The sequence below is a fragment of the Anoplolepis gracilipes genome, chromosome 8 (assembly GCF_047496725.1).
Source record: "Anoplolepis gracilipes chromosome 8, ASM4749672v1, whole genome shotgun sequence".
Classification (NCBI taxonomy): Eukaryota; Metazoa; Arthropoda; class Insecta; order Hymenoptera; family Formicidae; genus Anoplolepis; species Anoplolepis gracilipes.
This window is the reverse complement of record NC_132977.1, coordinates 8,970,001-8,983,559: the sequence shown is the minus strand read 5'-3', so window position 1 is coordinate 8,983,559 and position 13,559 is coordinate 8,970,001. Positions and strand designations below refer to the sequence as shown.

The 13,559-nt window shown below is 38.3% G+C and overlaps 1 protein-coding gene across 1 annotated transcript; it reads left to right on the top strand.

Annotated features, from left to right (window-relative positions):
- Positions 1–368: 368 nt before the first annotated feature.
- On the top strand, positions 369–2,591 carry LOC140668836 (kinesin-like protein KIF20A). Its single transcript, XM_072898160.1, is given in 1 exon segment — positions 369–2,591. A coding segment is annotated over 1 exon segment (2,223 nt).
- The last annotated feature ends 10,968 nt before the right edge of the window (positions 2,592–13,559 follow it).

Here is a 13,559-nt window from a genome sequence, read left to right as displayed (position 1 = left end):
TATAGGTTAAATCGCTAGAATTAAACATTTTAAGAACCGATATTGAAAATTATGGCATTAACATTCACGAGAATTGTAAAATTGAAGACATTACGTATGTATGTGTAAACGTCTCTCGAAAAATATGTAAAAATTTTCGAATACATTTTTTATTGCCTCTATTTGCAGTAGTAAATAAGTTTCCCTCTATCTATTATACATATTAATTCATGTATAGATATATATTTGTAATACATTTATTAATATTTCAGAAAAATACACTGACAGCGTGGGCATGAAGTAATTTTCTTAATAGTCATAATCAAAGTTTAATTCGGAATATCAGTCTATCATTTTGTCGTATATTTGCGTTTACGTTGAAATTCAATATGAATCAACCAAAAGAAGGCATCAATAAGAAAAATTCCAAACATTCGGTTGAGATGTACCTAAGAATAAAACCGACATCAACGGTAACCAAAGAAGAGGAAGACAAATACCAGATACTCGATTCGTCGATTCTTCTAACGAAACCTCCGTCGTTTGAGAGTAACGTTCAAAATTCGTCCAGAAAATCGAGCGAAACCTCTGTCAAGCGACACGTTTTTACGAAAATCTTCGGATCAGAAACTTCGCAGGCAGAAATATTTGAGCGATCCATAAAACATCGGGTTACAGAGTTCCTCGACGGTAAAAGTTCGACCATTATGACTTATGGCGCAAGGGATTCTGGAAAGACTTATACGTTGTTTGGTACGTCCACGTCGCCCGGTATAATAACGCGCAGTATTCAGCTTGTATTTTCAAAGAAAAAATGTTATTGCCATTTACCGCAGGCTCAGGACAATTTTGGTCTGGATGAAATGAAACAATATCAAAAGACTGCACTGACATTACGGATATATAATTCCAAAGATGATCAAAAAATGTCGTGGGATGAAGCCAGGGAATCTCGAAGAATTTTAGAGAATTCAGGAACAGAGAATCCCGGTAAATGCAAAGAATGTGACAATAAATATTCGTACAAAGTGTGGTTATCCTTCATGGAAATTTACAACAATGACAAATACGATCTGTTAAAAGAGACAAAGACACGGTCAGTAGACATGTCGCAAGTGTGCGTGGAGACTGCGTTGCAAGCTTGTAACATTTTCTTGAAAGGCCGATCGAGAATAGTAACCACTACGACGCCGTCGAATCCGAAAAGCTCTCGGTCGCATACTATTTTTAAAATAAATCTATTAAGATATGAAAATTACAGATCAGATAAAATGACATTTAGTACTCTTACTTTCTGTGACTTGGCTGGCCTCACGCAATTTGAAATACGCGAGGAAGAGAGAGACCCGCGCGAAGCTATCTTTATCAATTATGATTTGTTAATACTTAATAGATGTCTTAAGGAAATAAATGAAAATAATAGGATACTTAATAATTATCTATATTTTCAATCAAACCTAATGAACGAGTTACAACTTGCTCTTTGCGATCAAGAAAATCTGAGTTTTATAGTAAATGTCGCTTTTACTCCAAATTTTCACGTTGAAATACAAGATACTTTTAATTTCTGTAAGGTAGCTGGAAAGCTGATTGATATTTTCAGTGAACATAAAAAGTCGGAAATAGCTAGCCCAAAAGTGTGTGATAAAAATGTCATTTCATCACCATTCATTCATCAAACTTTGGCTAAGACTGCAGAGAAGGCTACATCGACTCCCTACATTAATTTGGATAATATGGTATATGCACATGATTGGGCAAATACAAGAAATCAGAATGCCGAATTAACAAAAGCGTATAAAAAGATACAAGAACAAAATAAAAAGCTGATGAAAGAATTGGAAGCTACAAAAAGTGTTTTTTCGAATCGCGAATACGCAATTTGAGAAGAGTTAGCTGACCATTATTCACATTTGAGCGAAGAGATGGAAGCAACTTATAAAAAACATAGTAAGGAAATTGAAAGTGAGAGGCACGATCTATTGAAATGGTCGGTCGAATTGGTCGAGAATTTTTACAAGGAGCAAATCAATAATTTGATGCGGCACAAAAAAAGAAAGCGCGGAGATAGCGGCGATTATATTGAAGACAGTCACACACTTTATAAAGAACTCGAGACTGAAAACGAACAAGTTACTTCCAAGATGATGGTTTTAAAAGAAACGTTGAAGAAACTGAGAGATGAAAATAAAACAATTCAATGTAAAAAAAACAAATGTAGCTTTGAATTGGCATTAATAACGAAAGAATTGAAAAAATTCCGACAACTCACGCGACCTAGGATTCGTAAATGGGATAACAATGCTGAAAAAGATCCCGATAATCTTATAAATAATTTAGAACATTTAATGTATGAAAAGATAAAAATGACAGAAATGAAGCTTGAAAAAATTAATGAATACATTTGCATAACGGAGGACGAAGATGTTGAAGACGCTTCAAAAACTGTAACAGTGAATCAGGAATTCTCAAAATCAGAGGATCTCTTAAACGATACTTTGAACAAAATTAAAAAAATGGATGAAGAACTTTCGCGCAAAGAAGGTTATATCATGCAAAAAAATCATATACAGATGCAAGAAAGACAGCTTTTCACAATTCAACACAATTGAATGATATGGAAGATGACAGTCAAGCTAATATAATTCGTTTGAAGATGCAACTAGAACATAAAAAAGTAGAAATGGCTCTGTTGAAGAATAGCATAGATGCCATAACACAAAAATACGAGACTTTAGTGAAACATCTTCAAGATAAAATCAAAGAAAAAGGTAAACAATTCAAAGCTGTTCCAAACAATTTAAATAATTTGTAAATTAATATATTATCTGAAATCAATGCTTCGCACGAATTTAAACCAATCGAGGATCCAAAACAATCGATAGAATCTTTTAAAGTCGATAAAGCCGATTGAAATTTAACAGATAGTATAATATCTAAAGATATTAATTCAGAAATATTAGATGTGTCATCAATTTCAAGTGAAGATTACACGAAAATTATTTCTTCCAATGAGAAAGATGGAGACAATATTAATATCGATTCTTAATTAAATTCAACATTAGTATTAAATATCGAATCTTATCTGGTTTGTTTACATACAATAATATTTATTTATAAAAAGTAAATTATTAATGTATAATGAGATACGTAATTGTTAATCAAAACTTTAAAGTTTTTTTGATTCAATTATAATATTTAATAATTTTGATATACATACAATACACATTAGCATACGTGTAAAATTTGAAAAAGATATGCTTTTCTAATAACTCATAAATAATATAACTAGAAATCTACATGTATAATATTTTACATATTTAAAATTTTTAGATAGACAGCAGTGTAAGATTAGATATATGTTACGGATACGAAGCTGACAGTTCTGAAATGGAAGTTAATTTTAATATCAAAGACAAGAAAATCAAAAATAAAAAAGGATGAAAGTTGGCAGAACCTATGGTAAAACTATACTTCATGATATAGGTAAACACGCAGTTATCGATAATAATTCAGCAGTAGAAATATATCAGTAATTACAATATTTAATTATATACATATAACTATTAATATTATTAGTATAGTATATAATTATTAATGCTAAGAATAATGTGTTGTGTGAATTTTTTAAATAATTTGTCATCTATTTACATTTTATGTCGTTCCGTTGAATGTTTTGTTCATATAACTTTAAATCTGTCATACTTTGTTAAATTTAAAGAGAAAAAAAATCGCGCTTTAAATGTTACATGTTTTAATTCATTGTATTGTATTATTTTCTCGTTATATGTACATTTAGCTTATAAATTAATAAATTTTTATGCAATCTCGACATAGTCAACAAAAGAGTGATATAAATTTATTGCGAACAAGATCGAACAGCATACATGTTACAGTTTAAAACGGTATTTTGAAATATTGCGATAGATTAGATATGAAAATCTCTCTCTCTCTCTCTCTCTATATATATATATATATATATAGGATAATTTTTATTATTATTATTATTATTTTATATACATATTACGAGACATATCAATACCTCACGGAGACATTAATAATGCTTGTAAGAGGCAATGGCACGATTATCGATTGGCAATGTTATCGGTACATCAGACGTTCTCTCCCTCGAGACAAGATCGTGTGTAATGGCAAAACGTGATTCCGACATTCGTTACAATAAGCGAACCACCTCCCCAAATAGAAGCGGCGACCGTGTTGAGCTCGCTCGTACAAGGGTGGACCTCGCTTCGGATTTTATTGCCAATATGCTATAATTTCTGACATTAGATGCCGCTGACGCTCCGTTCATTACAACCCACCCCAAATCCAAACGTGATCTTCCCGCGAAAGCGGTCGCTCTGTCCTTTCGCGGATACTGATAGATGAAATTATGAGGAGGGATATCGAAATTGGACCGCGGACCTTTACTTTGTGCAATCTTTTGGCTTTTGATAATATTGCCGAAATGTGCGATGTGATAAGGATGCGAATAAATGAAAGGAAACCATCCAGAGATTTGTAACCTGACATTTTATATTAAAATTATTGGAAATTACTTTCGCTAATTGTTCTGAAAAAAAATCTTTATTCTTGAAATAAAACAAGATAATTGATCTGTTTTATAAAAAAAATACTGAAAGAGCTCTTTTGAGTAAAACTTTTTAGATAAAAGATATCGAGAGTACATATGATAAATATTTAATTCTAAATTACATTGGCGAAAATGAATGTATTCCATTAATAGCTTGCGAGACTATCAATCCGTCCGTAATTATTCTCGCATATTACTTTCTTGTAGATAGAGCTTGTTATCACGATGAAAGCCGCTACGAGTGGCTCACGGAATGGCAGATCGCAGCGGCTATTTTCGCTAGCTCACCTCTTCGTCGCCGGTGATTTCTCGGGGCAAATGTACCGCGAACTTTCCTCTTTCAATTGGCAATAAGATTTGATCGTTGCGGGAAATATCATCCAATTTCCTTTCTCTCCTGGTCGGAACATTCCGGCCGCCCATCCACCTACTCACGTTCGCCCTCTAACTTTACCATCAACCACCCTCTTTCCGTTATCCTTTACACGCCCGGTCGCAAGATATAAAGATGGCAAAATCATCTCTTCGGTCCACCGGTTGGAATTGCACCGGTGCAATAACCGCGCCGATTCTCGTTCACGATACGCCTAAAACTTTATGCATTAACATAACATTACATGTTATCGATTTTTTCTTGTTAATAAGAAGAATCTGTCTTTTGATAAATTTTATTTTCTAATTATCTTGTAGCAAAAAATAGAATCACATCACACATAAAAAGAAATAAAATTACATTAATTAATAAAACAATGAGTAAAATAATATTTGTTATACAAATGTTAATTATTTAATTTTTGGAATAACTAAATTAGATAATAAAATGTATAGAATTTATATCATTTAGTAACGTATAAAAATTCAAATAAAGCTCGGAACAACCGACTTAAGGTATACATGCTGTCTAAAGGTTGAGTGAACACTCGGGAGTCGTAGTCGGGTGAAAGGGAAGAAAGTTACTCTGGGTGAAGTTTCCTCGAGACATTAGTTTATAATTCGGCAATCCCGGATCAGTATTTGTCACGATTAGCCGATCTTTCCTCCCCTCTCCCTTTCTATGGACGGAATATCTGTTTCTGGGGAGATCTCATCCCTTTCTTCACCCCTTCTTCGTAGATCCCGCGCGAGTTTTCATTAATTTCGCCCAATCCTGCCGAACTATTGTCGTAGTTACGCACAATTTCGACACGACAATGCCCAGCTTTCTCTGGGATTGACGTAGACGAAAGGGGGAAAGCGGACGAGGGAAGGAGAGGCCAAGCCTGTAAGGAGTTATAACGATGTCGAGTGGGAAGGGTAAGAAGTTCTCCGGGTTCAAAGCCCGGGGTGGCATGGATTATATTTCTCGTGTCATTTGCCTTCTGAGTTAGACCGATGACGTTTCGCCTCGAGTTTCTCCGTAGAAATCTTGCTACGCGAAGCGAGAAGAGACTCGGTAAGAATAGAGAATTTGATAGAAAGGGTTTCGATACAAATTGGAGAACTTTTCATTTATATAGTTATCGAATAGTATATAATCGCAAATTACGTGTCGCATTTTATGCGACAAGATTATTATTTTCATTAATCTCGCATTTTCTTGACTGTTAATGTTTACGGAACGATTTTGCGAGAGATAAAATAATTAATAAAAATTAGAGCAAAAAACACAATGGTTGAACGTTTGCGAAATACGTTTTCACGATACTGTAGTGAAAAAAATTACGCGTCGTTATGCCTGGACAAATACGGCACTCTTGCGAAAACTTTGACTCCGATATGGCCACTTTTGTCAACGTCGAACAGTATCTTAAGAATTAGCCCCACGGGATTTCGAGGCGAGAAGCTGCTGTTGGTTTCCAGCGCAGACACAGACGTTGAAGGCACACATGTATGTGTATGTGTTTGTATGTGATCTCGACAAGGATACAAGAAGACTCGAGCAGAATCGTCTGGACCCATTTGCAACGTCACCCGGACAATTTCCAACGGACGAACTTCCATCTTCGAGCTTCGGGGGTCGGACCCGCGATATTAGAACAAACGATTTCATCTACTACGTCTTCATGTCTCTCTCTCTCTCTCTCTCTCTCCCCCCAAGATTCTCTCCTACTACATTCCGTCGCCGAGATCTACGCGCAAGCCTAGATACAGAGACGAAACATTTTCAAAAGAAACACTGTGTTGTCCATGTCTATACAGACATATGGATGTCTAGTTGTTTTAATATGATTCAATTAATATTCTGTTATAGAGTACAAAACTCTCATATCAAGAACAATTTAAACTGCTTATGATGACTCATGTGATGGAGAAATATGATTAAAATATTTATATTACGTATAATATAAATTATTTTGTTTGTATTTTTTGTACGTAAATATTACATATAATTTGTATAATTAATTTTATTTAGATTCAACTTTCAACTTTTTCCTTTTCGCCTAGTAATATCGTAGAGAGGTATGAGATATAGATATTAGCGGTTATTCGCGGCGTTTTCATGAAGATACTCTGGGAGCTTCCCCGGGATTAAATACAGCGACGCGTCCGGACGATGACTGCCGCGTCGCGTCGCGCTGGATAAATCGCGATTGCGTAATATCGCGAGCGAAACAAGTAGAGAATTGCGTAAAGGCAAATACGCAATAGACTACCTGAACGCCCCGCACGTATTGTATGATTGTCTCCGTTCTTCGTCCCCTTCTCCAAACCGCCCCTGTCCGCCCGCCGCCCCGCGTTTCGCAGGAAATGCCTGTCTTGCATTTCCCGGCATTGTAACCACCCTGTCAGCTTCGGAGTATTGCCAGCCTCCGTTTGAATTGCATTATCTATTATTGCTTATTGTTCGGCGTCCGTTTCGCACGTTACGCCCCTCTACCCTTCCTTCTCTCCCGCGAGATTTTACCTCCTTTCCATTTCTTACAATTCTCTTTCGTCGACTTCTCTTCATTTCTCGTACTTCTTATATTATAATCTGTAGTATAATAATGTATTTTATATATCAAAATTAATTTTTTAATAGAAAATAATTAGCCTCGTATAAAAAAATAAGCATCGACGGTGCATTCTAAACATCGTTTGCATTTGTGGATATTTGTCGATATAACAAAAAAATATGGTCCAACTATGGATTTGGGGTGGACGGCGATTTATTCCCGTCCATCGACTTTTATATGCTAAAAACGTACCGAATCAGATTCGACCGACTGGCCCGGAGCGACTATCGCGCGAGATCCCCTAGCACAACTTACCGAGATTTTATTCGCTTTTACATATGACCGAGGAGACGATAAGGAAACACCCATGATATTTCACGTTTTTATACGCGGCCGCATTTATGCCTAGAGGTGTTGGCCGGCTTGCGCCCTCCATATAGAAATGTTATACGCCCTGGGGCCTGTGTCTGATATGCGAAATAAGTAGCCTTAGGCGTCGAAAAGACCGCAGTCTCGTTAACTCGACATCATAATCCTGGACTACATCCGCGGAAATGGCCGTTTTCTTTTCCTACGATCTCTTCGAACTCGAACCTTCAATATTACATCTAAAATCATCTCTAGCTCTACCGCTTAATATCGAGATATTATCGCGCTAAAAGCGTCATCTTTGTATTTTACTGCTACGTCAAGATGTAATCATTTAACTGTAAAGTTATAAAATAAAAATACATACATGTATATCTTGTGTTGGCAAGTTTTTATTCCGCTTAAATATTAAAAAATACATTTGGCACACACACACACACACACACACACACACACACACGAAAAAGCATAAAGTAGCTCATAACTTCTGAACATTCTTCTATATTAAGATTATACTGTAACTCTTCGACCGGTAGTCGTAAAAATTTTTGATAGTCGCGCGACGCTGAAAGAGATCGTATACATGTTACAGATCTGCGTGCAGAAGAAGGGGGGGGGGAGGGGGCACGTGTGCGACCCGGTTTATGTACGCCTATATGATAATATGGCGTTGCGGGTAGTTTGAGTGGCTATTGAGATGCTCGGTTCTCGAGCGCGGTACCCTCACAAAAGAGCAGTACTTACCAGATATTGGAGGCAATGAGGCGGGCTACTTTTAACAAGACGACTACCCCGGCGCTACTACTCTCCACTTCACCGATCCCCATGCTCGATATCAAACTGCCATGAGCCCGATGCGCCCCGTTGTTGTGAAATCCCATAAAATTACGAGCGCCACGACGAACCCATTGATCCCGATTCGCTAACGAGCCACAAGTTGGGGATTACATAAGAGGATCCGCGGATCGTCTTTTCTGCGGCTGGATCTTACTCCGAACGTGCTTCGCGATGCACCGTTCACTTCTCAAAGAGCACGATGTAAGAGGGTAGCTTTATTTAAGAATCTGATGTCTACTCCCGCACACGCGACAGTTCTCTCGATGTTGATTCATCGAATCGTGATAATTAACGAATATGTTGATTGAACCAAGCAATATAAATACACTTTACGTGTTATTACATTCTCAAAAAATTTAAAGCACAAAATAATACTGGAAACATATTTAGAAGGAAACAGAATTGTGGTATGTATATTGTTTCGTATATAATATTCTATTCTGTGATATCGCTGCTCGATGCTCTCTTTCGCAAAGGATGATGATTTTAAATCCGGCGAATCAGAGACCATCCTTTGTTTTGATTATCTCGGGCAAATTCGGAAATGGCAAAAGTTGGTTGCGCGTACGAGAACAAAATTTGCAAAACAAAGCGTCGATTTGTAGAAATTTATCGGGCACGTCACACAATTAGGCAAATAAGCAGTCTAACTGAGAATAGCGACGGATGGAAGGGTGTAACGACAAACAATCTCTCTTTCTCTATTATCGCTCTCGTCCTCGCGCAGAAAGCAACAACATTTCATTTCATTTGTTCAACCCCTGAATCCCGCCGCTTCTCCACCCGACGCCATCCGACGTCAAACGCGCCGCACCACTCCAATTCGAACCACCCTCTAATTTGCTTCTATGAACGCATCCCTCTTTTGATCCCGCTCTCTATCACTAGCAGCACCGTGATTTCTGTTAATCGTCGATGCAAGAGCGAAAACATTTCCTATCACGGTTTATTCAACGTTTTGCATAATTATATCTGTTTTCGCGTTACCTTCCATTATAGTGTTTAATAAATAATGCATATCTTCTAGATTTCCAGAGGCCAATTATGAATAAAATTGAAAAACGTTATTTATAAAGGAGAAAAGTTAATAACATCAACAATTGCAAAATTATATAACATACACTTGAGAATATTAATTATTACTAATTAAATTAATGAATACGTCGTATTGTGCGCTGAATAGACGGCAGCACTGTATTTCGTTGGTAGATAATTGCTATTATCGACGATTGTATCGCAGAAATCCGACAATCGAGCTCAAAGACGCACGCAACGATCGCCTTCTTGCATGGGACTCATGATCGACAGGCGGCTGCAATAAAAGGGCAGACATCGATAATTATCCGTTTTTACGAGCTTGTGCGGGTCTTACGCCGTCTGCCCTCTCGTTCTTCCTCTTCTTTCCAGTTTACCACTTCCTTTCCTCCTCTCCTCCCCCCCCCCTCCCCCTTTCGTCCGCCCATCACGATTATCTTTTCCTCTCGCTCGAATTGTCTACGTGCACGAACGTCGACCTCGGCGATGTCGTACGTCGACGGAGATAAAGATTTCAATTCCTGGAATGAAAATTGCCGATCAATTTAACAATTGACCTGAAATTCCGCGATAATAAAGCGCAATCATACGGCCCACATGGAAACCGCCGGATGGATCGGTGCGTTTTTAGTTTACCGTGGCGCATTACGTCGTCCGCAGACTTAAGAGTTACTCATGCTCTGAAATCGAGCCTTCTAACGGGTGGATCGAATTGAAGGTTTTCGATCAGAAATAGTAAAAGGTGGCAGAAAACTGATTTCGGTATTTATAAACGTCATATTACAACGTATAGTTGTAATAGCAATTGTGTGTTTCAAATCTATATTTATCTTTCTGTCATATATTAATAATTCGTTAGCTATTTCTTATTTTTTTCTTAACTTTACATCTAGCAATGTATTTCTCGATTTCAGCTATTTTATTATTACATCCTATGGTGAAACACAACCATAATGTACACATTGAATGATAACGATGTGATAGTGAAAAAAAGGAAAATGCATAAAAGAAAATTTTCATCTATTAAATCTTGTTATTTACGTTATCATTATGTATTTAATGGAGAAATATTCACTATTACTCGCTCTGTTTCACGGCCACCCAGTACCTGAGGTTTCCGGACTGACGAGTAAGATCGCGTGTGTGGAAAGGGCCGAGTAATTAAGTCTTCCCGATGTTGGTTCTCGACGGCTGCAGAAAAGACGAGTAAAGACGGCCTTTATTCCTTCGTCGTGTCATTATTTGCGCATTGGTGCACTGTTACGACCAGACGTAGCGTCCGCGTCTCATTTCAAGCACGCTCCTTGAATATTCACGAGACCATCTCGCCTTGTTCCTTGGATTACCTTGGAGTAGCTCGCCATACTATAAAAGTATGTTTGTTGATAAAAAAAATTCTAGACTCTTCGTTTCGTTATCATTGAATGCAGTAAGGATTACATTTGACCGCAATTAAATTTTTCGTACTTTTCTTATTTCAAGATATTTTTTACTTTCCTTTTTTTTACATTTTGTTTACAATTTTTTTTCTAACCGTTATTGGCAACCGTCGCAGCAAGTAATGCATTTATTGATTTAATAAAATAAGATATCGAACAATAAAATATGTGACTTTGTCATTAAGATAAAGTCACGTTCAATGGCGTAACGTATGAGTGAAAAATTAGAGACTCGCGTCGCATATTACTCGTGGGTACGATTAACGAAAGAAGGGAACGTAATCCTCTACATTTTGATTCCCAAAGGGCCCAGGAGCAGCGGGCCGATGACGAATTCAGCATCTGGCTCCAACATTTACGGTCTATAATGCGCTTCTTGCACCGAATGACCGGCACAAACGCGAAACATCAAACGTCATGGAGAAAGAAGGAACGGATAATGTTAAAGGGAGCGAAAGGGAGCGATGAAGAATGGTGGGGTGAAATCAAGTAGGAGAGAAGGAGTTATAAGGGAATCAAGAAGCACGGAGAGATACATACAAGAGAGAGAGAGAGAGAAAGAGAGAGAGAGAGAGAGGGAGAGATAAAGAGAGAGAGAGAGAGAGAGAGAGAGAGAGAGAGAGAGAGAGAAAGAGAAAGAGAGAGGGAGAAATAACGCGCGGCAAAAGAAAGTCGACGGAACGTTTTCAGCGGCACGTCGGCGCTTTGTGAGCGCACACAATCGTAAGATCATGCACCCTTTTTTCGTGCTTGTGGAAGAAAAACTTAAATTGATGCGAGTGGCTCGCGAGAGCGAGACATACATGCCGCCTCTTCGCCGACAATCGGAGACGGGCACGATCTGGGGGGGAGGGGGGGGAGGGGCGCGCAGGAGAAGAGACACGCTAATTAGTCACACAGATTCTGAGACTGAGAATTTTTCTCGCACCGAAACCTATCGATAATGTGTATATCGGATATTACTCACTCGATAATTTAAATATGTAAAAAAAAAGAGTTAATAAATCTGCCTATAGTATTTTTATCGTAATTATCCTTTTCCATCGCTATATTTAATGTTTTAAAGATTTCTATGTATTTTGTTATTTTATTATATTAGTGTACATATATAATTTAATTATAATAATCCAAAAGTAATATATTGTACGTATACACGCGAGCACATCCACTGACTGTGATAGATTTCTGAACCGAGTGTATATACGTACACACATTAAAGTGCAAAGTCTGCAAGCAGACGAATAAGCGGGAATACAGCGATTTCGCGTAAAGTATTGCATCTACGGGTAACTACGCTGCACTTTTTCGCAGAGCGCAATGCACTCCTCTCTTCGAATGCCGCACATGGCGGATACACACCAGCTCTTCTTCATTCGTTCCCGTCTAATTCAATAAGCCACCGAGCCGAGCCGAGCCGAGCCGCGCCGCGCCGCCGACGGTCCAGATGCAGCTGTGCCGATGACTCCGAGAGTGCTTTTTGCCTCATTAAGACTATCGTACGAGGAATAATAGATTTTCACAGAACTCTCTGTGGAGAGAGAAGACAGACTCTCGTGATTTATCGTCGCTGCAATTTGGCATTCTTTCTCGCATTATTATTGTCGTGTGTTTCGAGGAGACCATTGATCGTTAGTATGTATATCGAAGGGACTAAAATCTAATACGTAATCTAAACAATTTCCATCATTTATAATCCGCTATACTATTGATAACAATTATAATATTGTTCAATAATATGGACAGATTTCTTTTCGTTCGTTCGTGAAGATACACGACGTGTTCGTGAAATCGCGCGGATATGACCAACCTAGCGACTGGTTAACGATTCTCCCATCCATTCTGCTCTCGAAATACAACGCGAGTCTGACAGGGCCGCCTGCCACGTTGTTTACACGTTGTCATGTATCCCAGACGTGGCTGCTATCGACAGCCTCACTGGCTGGCACGCATTCTCGAAATGAGTTATTTCACCCGTCGCGCCGCGTCGACGAGAGAGAAAGATGGAGAGAAAAAGAGAGAAAGAGAGAGAAAGAACTGAGAGAAAAAGTATCGGTGTATGACGTGTACCCTCGTGTCGAAGGAAAATATTGTCGCTGACACCGCGAAACCACCTCCGCTTCGGTCACCCTGGCCACCCCCTTACAGGAGAGGGCGAAGCGAGGGTTGATATGTCGGCGTTATTACGGCGGCTGAAACGACGAATCGTATAACCGACGCTGACTGGATAATGTATCGCGCGAATTGCCACTTCGAAATGGATTCCCGCTTGCATTGTAGGTGCAGCGAATGCACATAATAATTGTACGGAGCCGTGTGCGTTATGCCGTATACATATAAGCTCGCGTATACATGTACGAAAAGCGAACGCGTGTGGTGTGTGGTGTGTGGTGT